The sequence below is a fragment of the Cyrtonyx montezumae genome, unplaced genomic scaffold (assembly GCF_038088225.1).
Source record: "Cyrtonyx montezumae isolate F1298 unplaced genomic scaffold, pur_monq_1.0 scaffold_7, whole genome shotgun sequence".
In the NCBI taxonomy this organism is placed as follows: domain Eukaryota; kingdom Metazoa; phylum Chordata; class Aves; order Galliformes; family Odontophoridae; genus Cyrtonyx; species Cyrtonyx montezumae.
In genome coordinates this window covers 29,844,338-29,864,384 of record NW_027072078.1, presented here as the reverse complement: position 1 = coordinate 29,864,384, position 20,047 = coordinate 29,844,338, and the positions used below count along the sequence as shown (strand labels likewise).

General features: G+C 37.7%; 1 protein-coding gene across 1 annotated transcript in view; it reads left to right on the top strand.

The window, feature by feature from the left end:
* Positions 1 to 325: 325 nt before the first annotated feature.
* Positions 326 to 20,047, top strand: part of ZRANB3 (zinc finger RANBP2-type containing 3) — a 35,609-nt gene continuing 15,887 nt past the window's right edge. Inside the window, exons 1-4 of the mRNA XM_065750322.1 lie at positions 326 to 375; positions 3,799 to 3,954; positions 17,249 to 17,267; positions 18,030 to 18,208. Of these exons, the coding sequence (XP_065606394.1) occupies positions 3,806 to 3,954; positions 17,249 to 17,267; positions 18,030 to 18,208 (347 nt within the window). The 5' untranslated portion in view covers positions 326 to 375; positions 3,799 to 3,805. The remainder of the gene's footprint in view (positions 376 to 3,798; positions 3,955 to 17,248; positions 17,268 to 18,029; positions 18,209 to 20,047) is intronic.

The window sequence follows — 20,047 nt, the reverse complement described above, 5'->3', positions numbered from 1 at the left end:
TAGTCCCAGCTCGGCCTTTTAGCCCCAGCCCGCGGTCCGAATGCAGCACAACGCCCCACAGTTCCTCCGCCCGGAAGCGCGTCGGGGAGCCCGCGGCTGCCTGCGTGCGCATGCGCTCTGCCGGCGGGCGCGTCACTTCCGGACAGCGGTGTTTGAGCGCCGAGCCCGCCAAGGCGTGAGGTGCTGCGGGGCCGGGCTGGGCTGAGCTCTCGGGGATTCCTTCCCCTCAGCCCGCGCTTGCAGTAGAAAGACTCGCTCTGCTCGCTCTAACGCTGGGGGTATTGTGGCATGTGAGCTGCGTAAGTCAAAACAGAGCAATATAACTCCTTGCCCCTGAGCTGGTGTGGAGGTGTCTGTGTTCCCCGATGGTCTGCGGTAAAACTGTTACGTGATGCGTAACGCTGCGTTTGGTGCCCTTTGTTCTGCCTGACCGATGGTTTTTTTCAGTTGCTGTGTGCTAATATTTTGGGTCTTTTTAAATATTTTCTATTTTTATTACGGTTACAGGAGTAAACTGGGGGGGTGGGGGGGGTTGGGGAGTAGAGAAAACACGTGCACTGATCCTTTATCTGTGTTCTCAGAGCTTAGAACAGCAGGCCTGTTTAATAAACTGGCCTTCCTTACGGTGCCAAGCAACATTGCTGCAGTGTGACTTTAAAAATCTTGCGTTTATATGATGAAGTTACAAAACGCTGTGCATAGTTGATCTGTATAAAATGAACTGTAAATGATCACCTCTATCGAAGTAATTATATAGCTTAATTAAAAAAAATCTATACAAGGCACGCATCTGTGCTTCCAGTTTGGGTTCTTGTTTTCATCCGTGTGTGGTAATATATTTAGTGGTGTATATGTTGTGCAAAGGATAGCATAGAATTATAGAATGGCCTGGGTTGAGGAGGACCTCAGAGATCATCTGTTTTCAACCCCCTGTTGTGGTCAGAGTTGCCAGCCACTAGACCAGGCTGCCCAGTGGTAAATGAAGTGGTAAAACTTTCCCAATAAAGTAGCACGGGAGTTCTCATGTATTTATATGATCTCATATAAACAAAATAAATGATTACTCATTTTCTTTCTGAATTTCATTAGCCTGACTAGTGGAGCCGGTGGCGGGATACTCTGAAATCATAATTGTTACTTTTTTTTTCTGGGGTTGTGCAATAGCTTAGTGGACTTACAGAACATTCAGGTCTTTTTTTTCGGGGCTTGTGTGTCTGTCTACAGACACTTTTGTCAACAGTACTTCTGCCAAATTCTTTTGCTACAGAAGGAAAAATTCCTGCTAACTTATTTTTGCAGCAATCTTGTCTTATGTTCCTTTTTTCTTTGGCTTGCCCTGACTTTGAAGTCTTGTATGCTACCATCTGTGCTGTCATACCAAGAGGCTGCACTGCACTGAGCAGGTCTGTCTGTCCTGGAGAAACTCACCCAGTGGAAGGATTTCTTAGTTTTAGTAATCTGACGGCCCTTAGATAGCCCGTGGAAAATGGAGCAGTGTTATTCTCTTGTGCAGCAGTGAAGTTACGACTAGATTTTCTTCACTGAACTTTGGTTGGTAGAGTGTATATCAAGTTTTGTAGCTAAAAATTCTTACATGGAATTTATGAATTAGTGCAGTCCTCTTTCATATTGTTTAATCAGAATCTGTTTCACTGCCAGTACTCCAGGACATTAGAAGCAAGCAGTTGCAAACTGTCTTGTGTGATCTATATTGATAACTTTAACCACTTCCGTTGCCCTCCAGGTCTCTTACTATGTAACTAGTCAGTGCAAAGACCAGGTTATTTAGTCCTGTGGATTTCTGAAGTGGATTGCAATAGCTCCGTGTATTTCTTACTTGCAAGTGTAATGATTCATCCTACCAGATCATATCTGAGTTGCTTGAGAAATGCATGAGTTTCAAAAAAATGTGAGCACAATGTGTTCTTACAAAAATTTGATACGGAGCCTTTGATACCAGTACAATATCTACTGCTGACAATACAAGAGGCATATTTAGGCTGATGCTTTTTGTTCCTATGCTTGTTAAGGTCTTGCTCCTTATACAAGCTCTGAATCCAACATTAGACGATTAGGGAGTTCATGGTCAAAAACCTTTTATTTGTGCTCTGATGAGAGGTTTGCTCCTTTCCATGTGCTTAGTTGGTGTACTACAACTGAACAGTCTGATGTCTTAGCAGCTGATTTATTTTTTTCTTTAAGTTATAAGAGAACAAGAGCTAGTGGTTCTGCTCTAGCCCTGTTCCCGTGGACAAAGTGAACGAGGTGCAGTATGAGAATTTGTATTGATGTACTCCTACTATCATCACTGAATAAGGAACTTGAAAAAAAGCTGTTTTTGCATCGAGGAAGCAATGTGCACCAACCTCTTCCAATTGAAGTAGTTAGAACTTTTTATTGACTATAAGGTTGTGGGCTCTTTATCATCTGTGTTATTTTGTACTTTGTAGAGAATTCTTGAGATGTGATTGGCCAACCTCTTTTTGTGGTCTGTGGGGACAGGACAAGGGGAAATGGCCATAAACTGGAGCTTAGGATGTTCTGCACCAATATGCATAGAAATTCATCACAGTGAGGGTGACAGAGCGCTGGAGCTGGCTGCCCAGGGCGGCTGCGGATTCTCCTTCTCTGGAGATATTCACATCTCATCTGGATGCCAACCTGTGCAGGCTGCTGAAGGGAGCCTGCTTTACAGGGGAGTTGAGCTTGATCTCTGGAGGTCCCTTCCAGCCCCTACAGTATTGCAATTCACAAGAATGGCTCTCAAGTCTGACTTTGTAGCCCAGAGGGGAAAAACCTCCCAGCTCTTAAAGATTACTAGGATACTTCTCACTGGATGTCTTTGGAGTTTACCCATGAGTGCCAATTTAAATAGATTTCTTGCGTCCAGCTAAACCACGTTCCTTGTGCTGGACAGGTCCATCTCAGATCACTTTTATCCAGAAAAGTCAAAAGTTGAAAATGAATCAACGTTAGGAAAGAACTGATGTGTTTTCAGAGGCATTGTTGTAAAATAAGTCATACCGATATAGCGTGATGAAACCTGTTCTCATACTGAGATCTTGCCAACTTTCTCTTACAATCTTGGTGACGTTTTTGATGTCGAAAACAGCATTCCTCCCCTAACTTCTTTGCTAAATGGCTCCTTTTTGTAAATGGCTTTGTGGGGGAAAATTCCCTTGTTATACCCAAATGTTGCCATTTTTTTATTGGCTATAGAGAGAGATATGAAGCTTTACGTTTCTAATTCTAAATTAAGGCAGGCAGTTCTATGGCAACTTGATATAGCTCTTTATATGATAAAACAAATGAAGATGTGCTACTTTGGAAATGGGAAGGGTGTTGAAATGTTTTGGTTTTTTTGGGGTAAGGGTTATCTGCAGAGATTGATCTTCCTTATCAGAGGTTCATTGAATTACAACACCTTTGTGACTTTACCTTTCTAACATAAGCATGGTAAGAATTGTGAGGATTTTTCTGACTGACATATCTTGGAAGTTACTAATTAATATGGTGGTGTTTCTGATGTTCTTCCTTTGTGATATATTTTTAATAAATTAAAATGTCATGTGTGACATCCATTAAAAGCCTAACCTGTTAAGTTCTAGAAGAAGGTAACCAGTTAGTCTGAGTATTTCCTGTTCGTTTCTTCCTAGTGCTGTCAGTATAAGGGTTGTCTGTATAAGGTGTAGATGTCAAGTGTTTCAAGCTGATATTATTCCAGGAAGTTTTATTCTTTAATGTGTTGCACACCTATCTTTTAAGTAAGTCATCTTTTTTTGGTTTTGTTTCCTGTAGGTTCAAAATGGCTGATATGCCACAGGACACACTTACGCTTGAAGCTTCTTGTGAAAATGTTGATGCTGAGCTGTCCTTTCTGCCTGAAAGACTGAGGAAGAAACTACTTCCTTTTCAGGAGGAAGGCGTTGTTTTTGCACTCCAGAGGAGTGGCAGGTAAAATCCTTAGGATATCATGTGCTTGAAAGAATTATTCTAAATAAAAGTTAATGAATAGTTACAAAAGTTACGCAAATACAGCAGCACTTAGGTGAGTTATATTCCAGCTTTTAAAATAAACTGTAATATAACATGATTTAAAATGAGGTGGCTTCGTTTTTCTCCCCTCAGAGGAGGGAGAAATATTTAATGGCACAAAATCAGCTTGTAGTATCCAAGATCTCCACACATGAGAGGAGGCTGCTATCAGTAGGAGCGTTCTTTTGTGATGTTAATAGAGGAGTCTCAAAATAAGTTAATTCATGTTTGCTTCTGTAGTTCTTAATGGGTGGTAGATCTGTTAAGAGAATGACTAACACATCTTGATGCATCTATGCGGTGATCTATTTTAAACTTGGTACAATTCTGGCATGTAATCAGGGTGTTCTGGAGCTCACTGAGCTGTAACAGCCAAGCAGAAGACTTGCAGAGTGCTCAGTTAGCAAGAGCAGCAACTGATAGAGCATTCAACAATGAAGTACCCTATAAATCAGAAAAATAGTTTGTGCAACAGCGACTGGAAGTACTTTGCTAAGATCATGTGACTGTGTTAAAAGGTCAAAGAAGTGGGAAGGAAAATGATATTTGTGCTTTGTAACTTTTAGAGTATCTAAGCAATTGCAGCCTAAAGTCATGAAACTACTGCATGCTGTTCCTCTGCAAAGCAATGCTGTCTTAGAGGACTGACACAAAAGAAGTGATTTGAGCTGAGGCTGTAAGGAAGTTCAAGTTTTTTTCTGATAACCTCATCATCTTGCTCTAAATAGAAGGAATGGTGCCTAAGAGGATTGCTTGCTAATATCTGTGAGCTTTTTGTGGAAGAAATGTGCATGCACTTCTACAAAGATGAAAAAATCTGCAGATCCTACTGGCAGACTGTGCTAAAGCATATGGGAGACAGGGAGGTGATACAGGAGAACCAGTGTGGCTTCACCAAGGGCAAAGCTTGCTTGACCAACCTAGTGGCCTTTTATGATGGTGTCACTGCATCAGTGGACAAGGGAAGAGCCACTGATGTCCTCTCTCTTGACTTCAGTAAGGCTTTTGACAGTACCTCGCAACATCCTTCTCTCCAAATTGGAAGTGTGGATTTGATGGGTGGAGTGTTCATTGGACAAAGAATTGGCTGCAGGAACGAGTCTAGAGAGTGGTGGTCAATGGCTCAATGTTTGGATAGAGGTCAGTGCCAAGTGGTGTCCCCCAGGGGTCGGAACTGGGACCAATACTCTTTGATGTCTTCATCAGTGACATCAGCAGTGGGGTCATATGCACCCTTACCAAGTTTACTGATGGCACCAAGCTGCAGGGGTGCAGTTGACACATCTGAGAGATGGGATGCCATTCAGAGGCACCTAGACAGGCATGAACAGTGGGCCCAGGTGAACATCATGAGGTTCAACAAATCTAAATGCAAGATCTTTTACCTGGGTTGAGGCAACCCTCATTACTGATACAAGCTGGGGGATGAAAGGATCGAGTGCATCCCTGCAGAAAAAGATCTGGGGGTACTGGTGGATGGGAAGTTGCACACAGGAGTGACGTATTCGTAGTGGAACACCTGTCCTACAAGGGCAGGCTGAGAGCTGGGGCTGTTCAGCCTGGAGAAGGGAAGGCTCTGAGATGACATGGTAGCAGCCTTTTGGTATCTAAAGGGGAGCTACAGGAAAGAAGGGGACAGACTCTTTAGCAGGGTCTGTGGTCATAGAACAAGAGGAAATGACTTTAAGCTTAAAGACAGTAGGTTTAGGTTAGATATAAGGAAAAGTCTTCTGCAGTGAGAGTGGTGAGGTACTGGAACGGGTTACCTAGCATTGTGGTTGACAGGGGTCCCTGGAGACTTTTGAGGCAAGGCTGGATAAAGGGCCTGGGCAACCTGACCTAGCTGTGTGTGTTCCTGTTCATTGCAGGAGAGCTGGACTAGATGACCTCTAAATGTCCCTTTCAACTCTAAGGATTCTATGATTATATGTGTTTTTCTGCTGCACAGTGTGACTGTAGGAATAACTGTGAACAGTTTCAATGGATCACAGGTTTTGACAGAATAGGCAGCGAAGTTTGTATTTAACAGTTGAATTTAATGTATCCAAAGCCCTAGGCTACCATATCTCAGTTGATCTGATGCTAATAAGGGGAAGTCAAGTTTAAATAACATGCAACTGAGATACATTTATATATTCAAATAATAAAATTACACAAGAAAATATGTATGTAGTTGCTTTAATGTTAATTTGTGTAGGCTAATGGATGTGCTTGAAAACGTAATTCTTTGCAAGCTATTATAATATGAGTTTCCCCAGGAAAACTGCTTAACTAGATAAATTCAAATCAGGTATTTTTCTTTGAGAAGTAACAGCTGCCCGCAATAAGTGCCTAGAAAGATTTGAAATGCCTAGGTTAATGGCTGTTGAGGCAATGGGGTTATTTCAATTAGGATTATGGGCTTAGGTTGGTTTTTTTTTTTTTGAAACTTTTCATTAACAAAAGACTGTTGAACAATATGACGCTGATATTTTTCCTGTTACATGAGTGTGAAAGTATTTTCGTTATGGCTGAAAGAAATGCCATTCATTGGCCTAGGATGTTTTATGCATTAGCTGGGTCAAACTGGGGAATGGCTTGCACACATTCACCTAGCCTCTAAAGTAAAATGTATTAAGCCAAACTCTCCTGAGGACTACTTTTCAAAAATCTGTCCCTTACTCAGATCTGTTTTTCTTTTAGTCCCAGAACAGAGAACAAGAGCCTTTGCTGCTTGTAGCTGAGTTTTCTTATTAGTTTGTCAGCCTCTGGCTCACCCACATCTGTCTTTTGTGCACTTCTTAATGATTTAAGCATTCTTTTGCTATTCCCTTTGGTATATTTTAACAAGGTCTGATGCTTTTCCATATAAGTGTCTTTTCTGATTTTGAAAATATATGAACATAGGACTTGAAGTAAGCAGGACGTGCATCTGGGCTTCTCTTTTCTCTCAGGCTGTGCACTCCCTTTGCAGTCATCTCTTAATCCATGCTTTGCTATAGTGGCAGGAAACTGGTGTAGAGAGAATTCTCTACTGTGGAGATTCAATTTATGTTTTCTTAGGTTAGAGAAGCTCCTGGCATGAAAGAGGAACAAAAAAACTGTATCTTCTTGAATGAAATATACACAATGAGATCTTAATGGGACTGGGATTAATCTATTCATTTCCTCACAGTTTCCCTAATAATAAATATGCTGCTGTGATTTGAGCTTTCGATTCATTATTGAAAGTGAGGCAGCATGGTAAGATGCTAGCTTTTTCACTGAATGCCCCAAAGGTGTTGTCCAGAGCAGCATGAGCTGCCTAATACTTCTCTACAAAATAATAAAAATAATAATTCTAGAGCCAATAAGACCATGTATACTTAAAGATAACATTCCTTTTTGCTGACAGGCAATTCTTAAGGATGTAACTATACAGCTTTTTATTCTTTGCTAGAGATTGTTCTTCAGAAGTGCACTTTAGAAGAGATTGAAATCTTTGATTATAATCTAAAACATTAATGTGTGAAAAAGATGGGTGCATGCAAATTCGATCCTTGAAAACTATTCTATTTCTGTGTTTTTCATAAAAATGAATGTTTTAGACAGCATAAATATATATATTTAAATGCTTTTTGCTTTAATTATGAATAACTTGCTTATCTGCGTACACTGTGAAAATCAGAAGCATGATAGTGTTTGAAAGCTAGCTCTCGTGCTGCTAACAAGTATAACCCGTATCACTAAATGCTTTATCAAGTTTTACAATACAAGTTGTCAGCGTGTGATTTGAAAAACTTGCAGGCATTGCCTTCCTTTTTGATGGTATCTATAAAAGATACCTTCACATGCATTTTTTTTTTCCTAGAATAGTTGGCAGATAGATTCGTTTAAGCTATCTTGTTTATGGATGGACAAGAAGAGTTTTTTAGTGCATACGAAGTAAGCTTTTTAATTATGAATGCATGCCCAAAGAGTTTCTATAGGGTAGTCTAATTCCCAGATGTAGTTTTTCTCACCACAAGGTTTGGTGTATACTAGTGCATTAATGCTCTGAACAAGGTAGCCTCAATCAGGTTGATTTGTCTCTATTGGGCATTGAATAGCATGAATGACACAAAATCCATAGGGTTTGAGAGGGTAACAGATGCACTTCTAGTTCTTGGAATTTGGTATGATAAGACTAAGTATGGTTGACATTTGTTTCCATGCAGATTTTAACTGTAGCTAGTGCAACATGTCCTTCTTGTGTATATTTTTATTTTTCCTTTCCACTCTTATTTTTTATCTTTTCTACTGAGTTTGTTTCTGATTTTTATGTTACCAGTTGTTTCCTTCTCCTTTGGTATAATGCCACTGTTGTCTTTTGTCTTGTTTTTCTTGTTTGTTTTTTAAAGTTACCAGAGTTGTGCATTGTTTTGCTTTTATCTTGATTACATTTCGGTTCATGATTACTGTCCGAATTAATGGGAATCTGAGTGACCATTCTGTTTCCTTGTAAGCATGTAGCTAATGTCAGCCTTGCATGTTGCAGGCAGGGATGCTGAATTGGTGTCATTGCCACACACAATATCAGTTAAGGTGTGCAAATGTTGTAGTCCCAGTATTTTTTTGAGATTGGAGCTCATCTAAATTCTCGTTGTTAAACTTTTGACCATTTTGATTTTAAGATGGAAAGTTCAGAGGATTTCCAAAATAAGTAGGTTAAGGATTATCATCATTTCTTTAAGGGAGATCTACTTACTTTCTCCATTTCTGTCACACAAAGACTTTGATAGATGCCAAATTAATTAAATTTGCATGTTTGAAAATGGAATGCCATTAATATTTATTTTGTTGAGTCATGCCTAGGAATATTTTTATGAATGTTTCATTTTTATTTTAACACGTACTTGGTGACTTGAAGGATTGAAGGATATCCACAAGTGCCTCCATTAACTCTGTCTCTTCAGATTGGAGAGAACTGAGAGTAAGGAGGAAGATTCAAGGAGATGAGTTCTGCACCTTTTGCAGTAAGGAATATCAGTTGGAAAAGCAAATTTTATTGATAAAGTAATGATAAATAACTAATTGTCATTAAGGGGTGCTACATTACATACTAGGCAAGAGCTACTTTGATTGCAGGTGGTTTAGTTAATATCTAGGTTAAAGTCTGTAGCCTAGATTGTCAGTATTTGAAATTAGTTTGTTTTTCCATTCTGTTCCAATTAATTGATGTCAATTTTTATAGCAGCAATTCAGCTGGTGAGCTGATTTGTGGCAGAGGGGGTTTATAAGAAATGTGTAGAAAGACTTCTTACTAGGTCCTCTAGTGATAGGGCAAGACGTAATGGTTTTGGATTAAAAGAGAACAGATTTAGATTAGACATAAGGAAGAAATTTTTTATTCAGATGGTAGTGAGGCACTGGAGCTTGCTGCCCAGAGAAGCTATGGATGCCCTATCGATGGAGGTGTTCAAGGCCAGGTTGGATGGGGCTTTAGGCATCCTGGTCTAGTGTGAGCCTCCCTGGCTAGGAGGTGGGTGGAACTAGATTGTCTTTAAGGTCTCTTCTAACCCAAACTATTCTGTGATTCCAGTCTCTGAGTTTCACCATGACCACTTTGGTTGAGATGCATTGTTCCACACGTCCTTTTCCATACTGAGATATGTTTGCTAATACACTCTCATAGCTCTCAAACCTTCATAAACACAGGGTGTTTTAGATGTTTTATTCAGATACGTTTGAGGGCTGCTGGAGAAAAAACTAAGACTCTGCACAACTATTCTCCTTTATATTTCTTTAAAGGATCAATAACATTGCAGAGGTAGCAATTCAGTGCACCTTACATTAGATATTTACTTTTTTAAAATACCTAATGCAATTCAAGAGCAAGTGTGTGACCTGAGTGAAATCTTCTGGGGCTCTATTTTTGGTTAAACAGCCTTGATTATTTTTGCAAGAAAGTCATCCATGTTCTAGTTTGAGGACTGAGTGCTGTGATTACTGACACACTAATGTAACAGTTGCTTGCGCAGTTTTATATAAAAATACACTAAGTTCAGATTCCTTAAATAACCCTTGGTTAAGATGTTAGTGCTAAAGTGTTGGCTTGTGAGTAGGAGGTAAATTATATGTTGTAGCGTTATATAAAACTGACTCACATGAGTAGGTGAGAATCCCAAGAATATCAGAACACCCACACTAGTGAGAGAAAGATGCAAGCTTCCTCTGTACAACATGTTCCAAAGGCTGCATTAACAGAACCAGCTTTAATTTGTTTGAGTAGTAACAGAATTTTTCAGTGGTTTAAGAAATCAAGTGCTTTTGCTTTGACTCTTTGTCTTGAATAATGGAACTAAAGGTGGAGGACTTTGTTCTGAAAAAGCTGCCTGCAGATCTGACTGCAGTTCTGCAGTTTCTGGATAAATAGCTGCTGAAAATAAATCACAAAGTTAAATTATCCCCACAAGCAAGCAATAATTATATTGGAACAATATATCCCTTTTTAATCCATGTTTTATAAGGAGGCAGAACCGTCTAGTTTAGAGAGAATATAATTGCAAAATATATTTGTAGTTAAAGGAATGTAAAGCACTGACTGTTGTGACTTAATAGGATTCTTAGTTAAATATGTATATAAATTATATGGATTATAAAGTTAAACCTCAAACATGCCACTGTGTTGTTGTTGAATTGTCAGTATTTTTCCAAGAGTGATGCTCAATATTAGATTCTTTGTTTTTGTTCACATACCTTCCTGGAGTCATAATTAATACAACAAACTGTAATTACATTGTTTACTTGGGGATATTGCTAACATTTCTGAAAATTTGCCTGAATTTAACCCAGACACACAGAAATAGAAATAATTATCTTTTAAACATTTTTTCCTTCCCCAAAATTCATGTTATGAAACTGTTTCAGCATTAATGTCTTTCTGCTGCAGAGTCCTTCCTGCGGCTGTAGGACATATGCCACACAAGGTTAGCCTCAGTTTCCCTTCTGCTTCTCCAGTGAACTCGTCTGCTTAGTATTTTAAAGATCTGTTTCTCCTTATGCTTTACAAAGCTGGTTCAGTCTTCTTGACGTCAATGTAACCATGAGCTCTTCCTGTTCTCTACGAGGTTTGAAAAATTATCATCCCTTCTGTCCCTCATTTTTTTTTTTCTAACTTTCCTCTAAGCTGTTAATTTCTCTCCAAGATTTTGCACAGTAAGAATGTGCAAGCACATCCTTGCTTGGTACCTGATACAAGGCTGTTCTAGTAGTGTGTGCTAACCCTTGACTGTCAGGTTCTGGGGCTCTGATTCATTCAGTTTTGTGTGGACCCTTAAATTATACTCCTAGATGCTTGTATTCTCTTTTGTCTGGATCAAAATTAAAGTTTTGGACCTATGTATGCTTGGGTTGAACCAACAAAACAGCCTTTTTGCTCTTTTTCTCTGCATGCGTATTCACCTATCAGGATGCTTTCAACTTATTTTAAAATCAATACATCTTGAAAGGAAAAGATTGTAAATTCTTAGTGGAGGTAAAACTGCGTGGTTCCCTTCTATTTATGAAAGCTACTCCCGTGTCCCAAGCCCACTGCTGACCCTACAGCTGTGAAAGGTTTGTAAATACCAGAAAGATCATAGCAGAACATGTAATACACTGCAATAAGATTCTGATGTGATGTGTTAGGAAAAAATACCATTCCTTCACATGCTAACCTCAAGATTCACTATGAAGAAAGGAAGCATTTAGAAATAGGAAAGGAAATGGAGGGAGCTTGCCATTGACTGTGATGCTTGTTGCCGAGTTGGACTTCTCTGCTGAGGGGAAGTGTAACTGAGACATCTAAAATGATTTTTCCTGCTTTTCTGAAACTTTTGACCATGTGGGCTGAGCCTATAACAGGATGTGAAACTGCGTATCATAGCTCTGATTTTTATTCTTGGATAGAGCTATTATTAAGGTGTCATAGGAACAGATGGGATATGAATGATGAAGCTCAAATTGGGTAACTACCAGTCGAGAGGAAATGACTAATTGAACTTCAGAGAACAAGAAGTCTGTCTTCTTGCAGTCAAAATATGTAGAACAAAAGTACATATTTGTCCCTTCCGTGTATCTGCAGATCTGTTTCTTTATGTTCATGTTGTCAGCTTGTCTAACTGCAGTAATATAGAACATACTGAAGTTTGTTATAAATAGCGGCTGCATATTTTTAAGGTTACATAAAGCAAAATGTGGGGTATTTCTTTTTAACAGTTTTATGTGACCATCAGATATCTTATGAGTTCTGTATGATCTGGGCTGTAATGATAGGGAAGTTCCATACACTTCTAAACTAATGGCTGTGATTATAAATGTGGGGATTCTTGGTGATTCCCTTCTCAGTGATATAAACTATTTTTTGTGCCTTAAAGAGCAGATAGTGGACTTCTTAGATGTTGCAACTACATGAAGCAGTCATGTTCTAAGGATGAAAACTTCAGGGGATCAGTGATCTGAAGTGCATTAAGTCATAATTTGAACATTCTTGGTTTCCACATACTTCAGTTTTATTTACTTTTACTTGTACAATAAATTCATCCTGTGTATCACATCTTTCTCCCAGAAAGAGTCCAGTGGAGGGCCATAAAGATCATAAAGGGCCTGGAGCACCTCTCTTATGAGGAAAGGCTGAGAGACCTGGGGCTGTTCAGCCTTGAAAAAAGAAGACTCGGAGGGGATCTGATCCACGTCTATAAATATCTAAGGAGTGGGAGGTAGAGGGATGAGGCTGGACTCTTCTCAGCAGTGTGTGGTGATAGGATGAGGGGAAATGACCACAAACTGAACAATAGGAAGTTCTGCACAAATGTGAGTGGGAACTTCTTCCCGGTGCAGTGACAGAGCACTGGCACAGGCTGCACTGAGAGGTGGTGGAGTCTCCTTCTCTGGAGACATTTAAGACCCACGTGGATGCCTACCTGTGCAACCTGGGCTTCGAGCTGCTTTGGCAGAGGGTTGGACTCCATGATCTCTAGAGGTCCTTTCCAACCCCTACAATACTGTGATTCTGTAACTTTAGTTAGTTGGCATAAATCAGCAATCTAAAACTGTAGGACTTCAGAAATTAGCCTATGAATGGTGTGGGTCAAAGCAGTGATTCATGTTGCTAACTATTGTAACAGAGGATGTAAGACATTCATGTACTCTTATTTGGAGCTTTAGAAACAGTTTTGTGCATCTGATTCATATTAGTCCATGATCTATCTAGTTAATGTTCATATAACTGAATGATATATGGGTTGCAGGTATAGAAAGAAAAGGCAGCAGTTTCCTCACTTCAACCTTTGATTTTTACTGCAAATTATTGTAGCAGAACAGATGCGAGAGAACTAGATTTGAAGATTTTTGTTGAATTATGGTATTTCAAAGTGATTCAGACCTAGTAGGGTGGGAATTTTATGTGGAAGAACCATATCTTTACAACTGTTAAGAGAAACTGTACTGTCTGTTTGGGAACAGAATTGGAGGTCATCTGTGTCCTGAAGCCTGTGCTGCTGGAAAGGTCCGTGCTGATTCTCTGAATTTGGGTTCTACTTTGTAATTACAAACTTTTTTCCTCCCATGATTCTTCACTGATACAGTTATTAGTATAATTACGAATATAATGCTGATTGCTTGTATTTATCTTCTGTGAATGTGAGTGATCAAAACTGTATGTGCTATTCTGGATAGCACTGCTGCATAAGGAGTTTCACCTAAGAGGTATTAACTTGAAATAAATAAGCATGGAAACAGAAAATTCTGTGTGCAGAGCCTGAAAATAATTGAAAACAGTAAAACAGAACAACTTCCTGTTGTTCTGCAGATACTTAAGTCTTCGAAGTGTGAATGGCTACACTAAACTAATGCAAATATATCTAATTTCATGGAAAATCTGGTTCTGTGGTAAACATACTTTAAAGACTTTTTGTTTTGACTGCTCTTAGCTTTTGATTGTGAGAGCAACTTGTAAATCACTGTACATTTCTTTATTTTAGCTTGTTACTCTGAGAAATAGAGCAAAGATCCAACTAGTTGGTCTGCATGTGTCAAAACACAGTGCATTAGGACCTTATATGTTCTCACTTTGATCTCTTTAAAATGTGTTAAAAAGATTTATTTCCTCTGTGCAGAAGATGCATGCCTAAAGTGATATAATTTGCACGACTGCTAAAATATAAGCTGATGTACTGAGAAATACTGTATTTGTCAGCTCAACTTGTCGAGGAACATTTGTATTCCTGTTCTCTTTGCCACATTTCCTTACTAGCAGATGCTATTGAATGCAGTGTGCTTTCAGTTATTTGTTGTATTTGTGTATTTGCTTAGATATCCTTTAGGATTAAATATAATATTAAAGGATATTTTTAGTTTCATCTTGAGCTGCCTCTGCTCTGTGTGTTGCTGATTGCTGTATTTGTTTAAGGAGTTAAAACTAAATAATAATCCTCCAACGTTAGGTTGCTGTACATTCAACCTGATTTCAGTCTTCATACTGTTTTTAAAAGTTGATCAGTCTATTGAAAGAAGTTGCCACCTTTAAGAATCTGCAAGAAAGAATTATATTCAAAAGTACAATTGAAGCAACTTGCATTAAACAGACAAAAAAACCTCATCACTCTTTAAAGCAAGCAACGTATGGCATTATTTAAAAATAGAATTGTGTTTCTTGTCTGTGAATAAATGTCCTTGCCCATCTGCATATCACAAACATAAAGGCTCCACAATCTTGAGTTGCCACTAAAAATAATTCTCTTCCTGCTTTTTTTCCTTTGCCTGTGTGGATTTAGTGGTTATGTTTTGTTATGTTTTGTTTCTTTGTTTTCTTAGTTTTGGTTGCTCCATCCCAACCAAGTCTGAAATGGAGAGCATCTAAAAAGCTGAGGGTACTGTTACAAGGTTTATTACGAGTAGATTGTTACTTATGAAAACTTAAGTTTTATATATATATATAAAACTTAATTTTTTTGTGTGTTAGTTGAAATTAAATATTGAAGCTGGTAGATGCTGAAATCTACACTTTCAGGTTGAATGAGCAAGGAAGTGTACCAGATTTCTCAGAATATCAAACTTTTACCAGCACATCAGATCTGGAAACTGCCCCTGTATGTTTTTTGCTGAGCTTTTTATTTTGGCCATGGGATTGTCCATTTTGACCCTATGGCAAGATGTATGTTATTGTGATCACAGCTGATCACACTACTTGGAGTGTCTGCATGAACTTCAAAACACCTGACACTGAAAAAACAGTTGTGTATTATATTAAAAAGTTTCTAATATCAAAATAAAGAATTCTGATGTCTCAATACATTAAATTTAGTTAAAGATGTGGAGACCTAGAAGATCATCTCAGTTTTTGTCCAAGAAGGAACATTCCATTTGGGTTGCATGGTGCAGTGAGCACACATCTACTCATGCGGCAGAGGAGCAGAAGTTTGTTTTCACAGAAGATGCAGTGGAGGGGATGAAGCAATAAGAGGAATTCATCCAGAGCAATTCATCAAGACTAATTTGTGTCTATGACTGAGAGCTACTGGGAATAAGAAGCAAAAACGCAAGGCTAAGGTCCTTGGGCTTTTGATTTTTTTTTTCCCCTTGAATCAGATTAGAAGTAAGCAGAGTGGCCTGTGAAGTTCATTCTCTACTGGAGATTGAAATATCTCCATTTCTGAGACTTGATGCTTTTCTGTCAGTAAAGATTTGCAAATCTTGTAAGTGATGGACTGCATGCAGCTGTCAATCTATTGCTGCCATTCAATTCATGCAGCAGCACCCCGTGCTGTATTTCTCAGTGGTGTGACTAAGCCTTTTGTGTGGCACTATGGTACAGAACAGTGGGAGTTATTCTTTCACTTTGCTTTTTATGAAAATTTGGTATATTATACAGTGCTTGAAAAACTCCCCAGATTCCTTATTAGCTGGAGGATTAATCTGACTGCTAGTTACTTAGCTGAAACTCATGCAGGTATTGCTATTGAACTTGCAGAGGTTGGCACTTCGTACTCATTTTAGATCATGCTTCATAACTGGTAGCATTGATTGTGGTAAGGAGATTCTTAGCAAGTCTGAAGCTTAATGCAGTCTGGTTTTGTTACAGAAAAACAACTTTAAGTCATCACTGTGTTGCAAAACTTCAAGGGAGTAGGTTTTTTCTTTTTTCTTAAATTCACAGTTACTGTCTTCCTCTGAATTTGTTGGTGTGTGAGTATGATGTAGCTGTTTTACCTACTAATTACAAGAGTTAAAATAAACTCTTAATTCCTTAGATAATTCTTGCAAGTTGGATAATCTTGGTTTGTTTTTTGGTGGGTGTATTTTTTTCCAACTGGTGTGAACCTGTACAGTATCAGAGGTAAACGTTCATGAAATAGCTGAGAGCTGTTTGTGAAATAGCTGAGGGTACAACATTTGGAAATACTTGAAATCCACCATTTGGTGGTGTAACTGAATGTCCATCAAATAATTTCATTGGCCTTCATCCAGTTTCAAAATGTTTTGGAAGAAGCTTGTGTTAGCTAGAAGTACTTAAGTTCCCTAGATCCTATTTTACTTAAGAGTGAGTATCTCTTACCAGGAGATAATGTAACATACCTATAAAGAAATTTATATCAAAGCTTGTTCTGAAAATGTAAATATACTTAAATAATTTCCAAGTGTTGCCTGTAGAGTTGCCATTCTTTTCTTTATGTGGACTAAAGGACTCTAAATGGAAAAATCAAGTTCATTTTCTAACACTTTATCTGGTACAGTTGGGGAGGTGAGAGGACGTCTGTTCCTATTTCAGAACAAATGAAATACCTCTGGAAGTGATTTTTTTTCTGAATTGGTGTGACATAGAAGTGACCCTTAATCACGAAGTAGCAAAACCAATGCTGTTTCTCAAAGACAGTAAAATGGAAGATGTACTTCTAACGCTGTCTCTTAAAATTACATGTAACATAACACGAAACCAAAGCAGCAATTCAGTTCCACAGTGCATGTTCTTCAGTAACACTAACAAATTGAATATACAGTTTTAGAGTAAAAGATGTATTTATTTTTACATTCGTACCAAAATTATTTTTTACTGTTATTATCAAAGGTGCTCCAAAAAAGAAGTCTATCTTTTTTCCTTTAGTCAGAAAGAATATCTTTTAGATTCAGTAAATGCATAACATAAATTCGTAGTAACTCATTTATAATGATTGCTTTATCAGTTATATTTACTGTACTTTTTTTCCCCTTTTTTCCCTCTTTCTTATTTCATGTTTAGGTGTATGATTGCTGATGAGGTAAGTGATATTCCTGTTACTGTAACGCCACCTTTTCTTGTTTTAACGTGCTTCATTCAGGAAAGCTGACAGTGAGTGGAGCCTAATTCCTATGATATTATCTAGACGTTCTGAAAATACTGAAGTAGAAAAAACAAAATACTAAATTTGATGCAAGGGTGTACTTTCACTAGTAGTGAAATTCGTGGCTTCTAAAATTTTTAATTTAGTCCACATCATGGAAATTTTAATTCATAATTTCTTACTGTAGATAAAAATGGTTTTGTAATAAAATGTTATAGTATGTAGAAAAACTTAATGTAAAAGAGGTAATGTTTGGTATTTGATGTAGGTTCCAAGCTTCAACTTTGGTTATTATTTAGCAGAAAGAAGCTTGAGGAAATTTTAACCTCAGGAGTTATTTTGTTTTGTTGTTTTTATGTTTTTGGCAAATTAACAAGTTGAAGACTTTTGTCAACTTTATTGTTGATCCTATTAAGTCCCTGAACCAAAAACCTTCTGAAATGACTGGAAAGCTACTTATAGCTTTAATAAGCTAACCAAATATGCAGTATGTATGAATCCCTTTAAAGAAAAGTATCTTCTTTCATCTAGATTAACTGTAGTAACAAATGACTGTGAAGTAGATACTATGTAACTAGCTCATTGTTTTTTCTTTGCCTTTATCTGGTTCTGTCTTCACAAAATATTTTTGGCTTTTCTGATTGATTTATGCTTTCTGTGCATAACTTCTGTTTTTAACTTTCTTTTTCCTCTTCCCAGATGGGACTAGGTAAAACAATTCAAGCAATTGCTATTTCATACTACTACAGAAAGGAATGGCCTCTCTTAATTGTAGTGCCTTCATCTCTGAGATATCCTTGGGTTGATGAGATGGAAAAGTGGATTCCAGAACTGTCTCCAGATGATATTAGCATCATTCAGAACAAAACTGATACTGGGTGAGTTAAGTCCACTATTATTCTATAGACAGTCCTGTTTCATTCTGTAAACCGATTGCAGTATGTATGTGAAAAACATACAATATCATAATGATCATAATGAAAAGTAAAGATTTCAGCAAGATAGAGCACATAGTTGAAATTTATGTTTCAGCTGAGAGTCGGGATTATGATTGTTCCTTGTCTCCTCCGTAACAGAGAGGTCTGATTTTTGCATGATAGGGAGAGATGTCTACTGAAAATTTGGTTTCTTTGGAGTGTTTCATGTTGAGTGCATTGGTTATGTGTCAGCTCTGATGTATTTGTACTTGTTAGTTTCTGTAAAACATTTTGAATACATTTTGGAAAAAAAATCTAGTACGCATTACAAAATAAGGACTTAATTACATATGATGTTCTGTTTAGAGCACTGGGAAAATAAATGTGTTACAATAAGTATTCACTAAAGAACTGTGAAGGTCATTGTGATCTACGTTTTCTATCCTTAGACTTAGTAGCAGAAATAATTACAGTGGGACTATAAGTCTTAGGTGTTACTAAAATAACTCTCCTATTGCGAGGAAACACTGAACTACAGGGGTATTTTGTAGTCTGTTTTACTGTAAATGACTTAGTTAATTTCATGGCAGTGTCTAGATATTGTTGTAAAACTTCTGGATAAAGAAGATTGACTTCCATGATGTCTGGGGAATATCAGGAAGTGACTTGACTTCCAGGATGTGCAGATGAGAAAGTGTGAATGTAGCTAGGAATCTTCCTTGTGGTAACCATAACCAGACAAATCCAGTTCAAAATATGTTTAAAATCTTAATTGAAGGATAATTGCTATTGCTAATCAAAATAAAACTCTTAGAGGAAATTGGGAAATACAATAAAGATCCATTGAGCATGTTGGTTTTTTTTTTTTATCTTTTCAGCTAAACTGCACATAAAAACTCTATGCTTATGCTGCTGAATGCAGCAAAGAGAAATGTGGAATAAGGGAAATACGAAGACAAAAGTAAAAGGCAAACAGAATTCTGTTCACGTTCTGAAGTTTCTAAAAGGAATAGACCTTAAGCATTACTACTTCTGTTCTCAATAAGATAAAAAGAAAACTCGGTTTTCTGTCTAATTCCCAGTATGCTTCTAGCTTCAAGATAGCTGTTGAACTAATTAATATTTTAACATAAAGAATGTTTTATGTATTTTCAAGCCCAAAAACGGAGCTGCCGCGCTTGGTTTAGAGCTTTGGGAAATTGTGCTTCTATATGTTCAACCTTTGATTTCTTTTATTTCAATACTTTGCTTTTCTTCTGAGCTTCAACAATGATATGTACTGCTTGAATGTTGATTAACTTCTTCATATAAGTAGGTTAAAATATGCTTAGACATTGCTCCAGGTCGTCAGAGTTTCTAACAACGTTTGAAATGGAATATTTATTGGATAAACTGATTCAGTGAAGAATAGTATTATTTGTATTTTTTTTCCTCCACTTTTTACAGAGGTGGTGAAATTCTTGTTTTCCTAGTAGCAGTAGTAAGGATATTGCTGTAAGCATTGCCCTTTCCTCCATGCCCAGAAGCATAGATGTACACATGCACAAACTTTATTTACTCTTAAGTACTGTAAGAAACTTTTGCTTATCAAATTGGTCTTTGATCTGTTGCTACTGGGAAACAAATAATAATCAGGCCAGAAGAGCAGTTGTTTCTGACAGACAGATCAGCTTGTTCTGCTAACTTGTTTGCCTAACAACTTTGTGTTTCTGCGTTTAAAGACTCCTGAAGGGCCACAGTGCTCTCTAGTGATTTTAAAAACAATTTGTGATTTATGCCTATATATGTTTTTAAATTCAT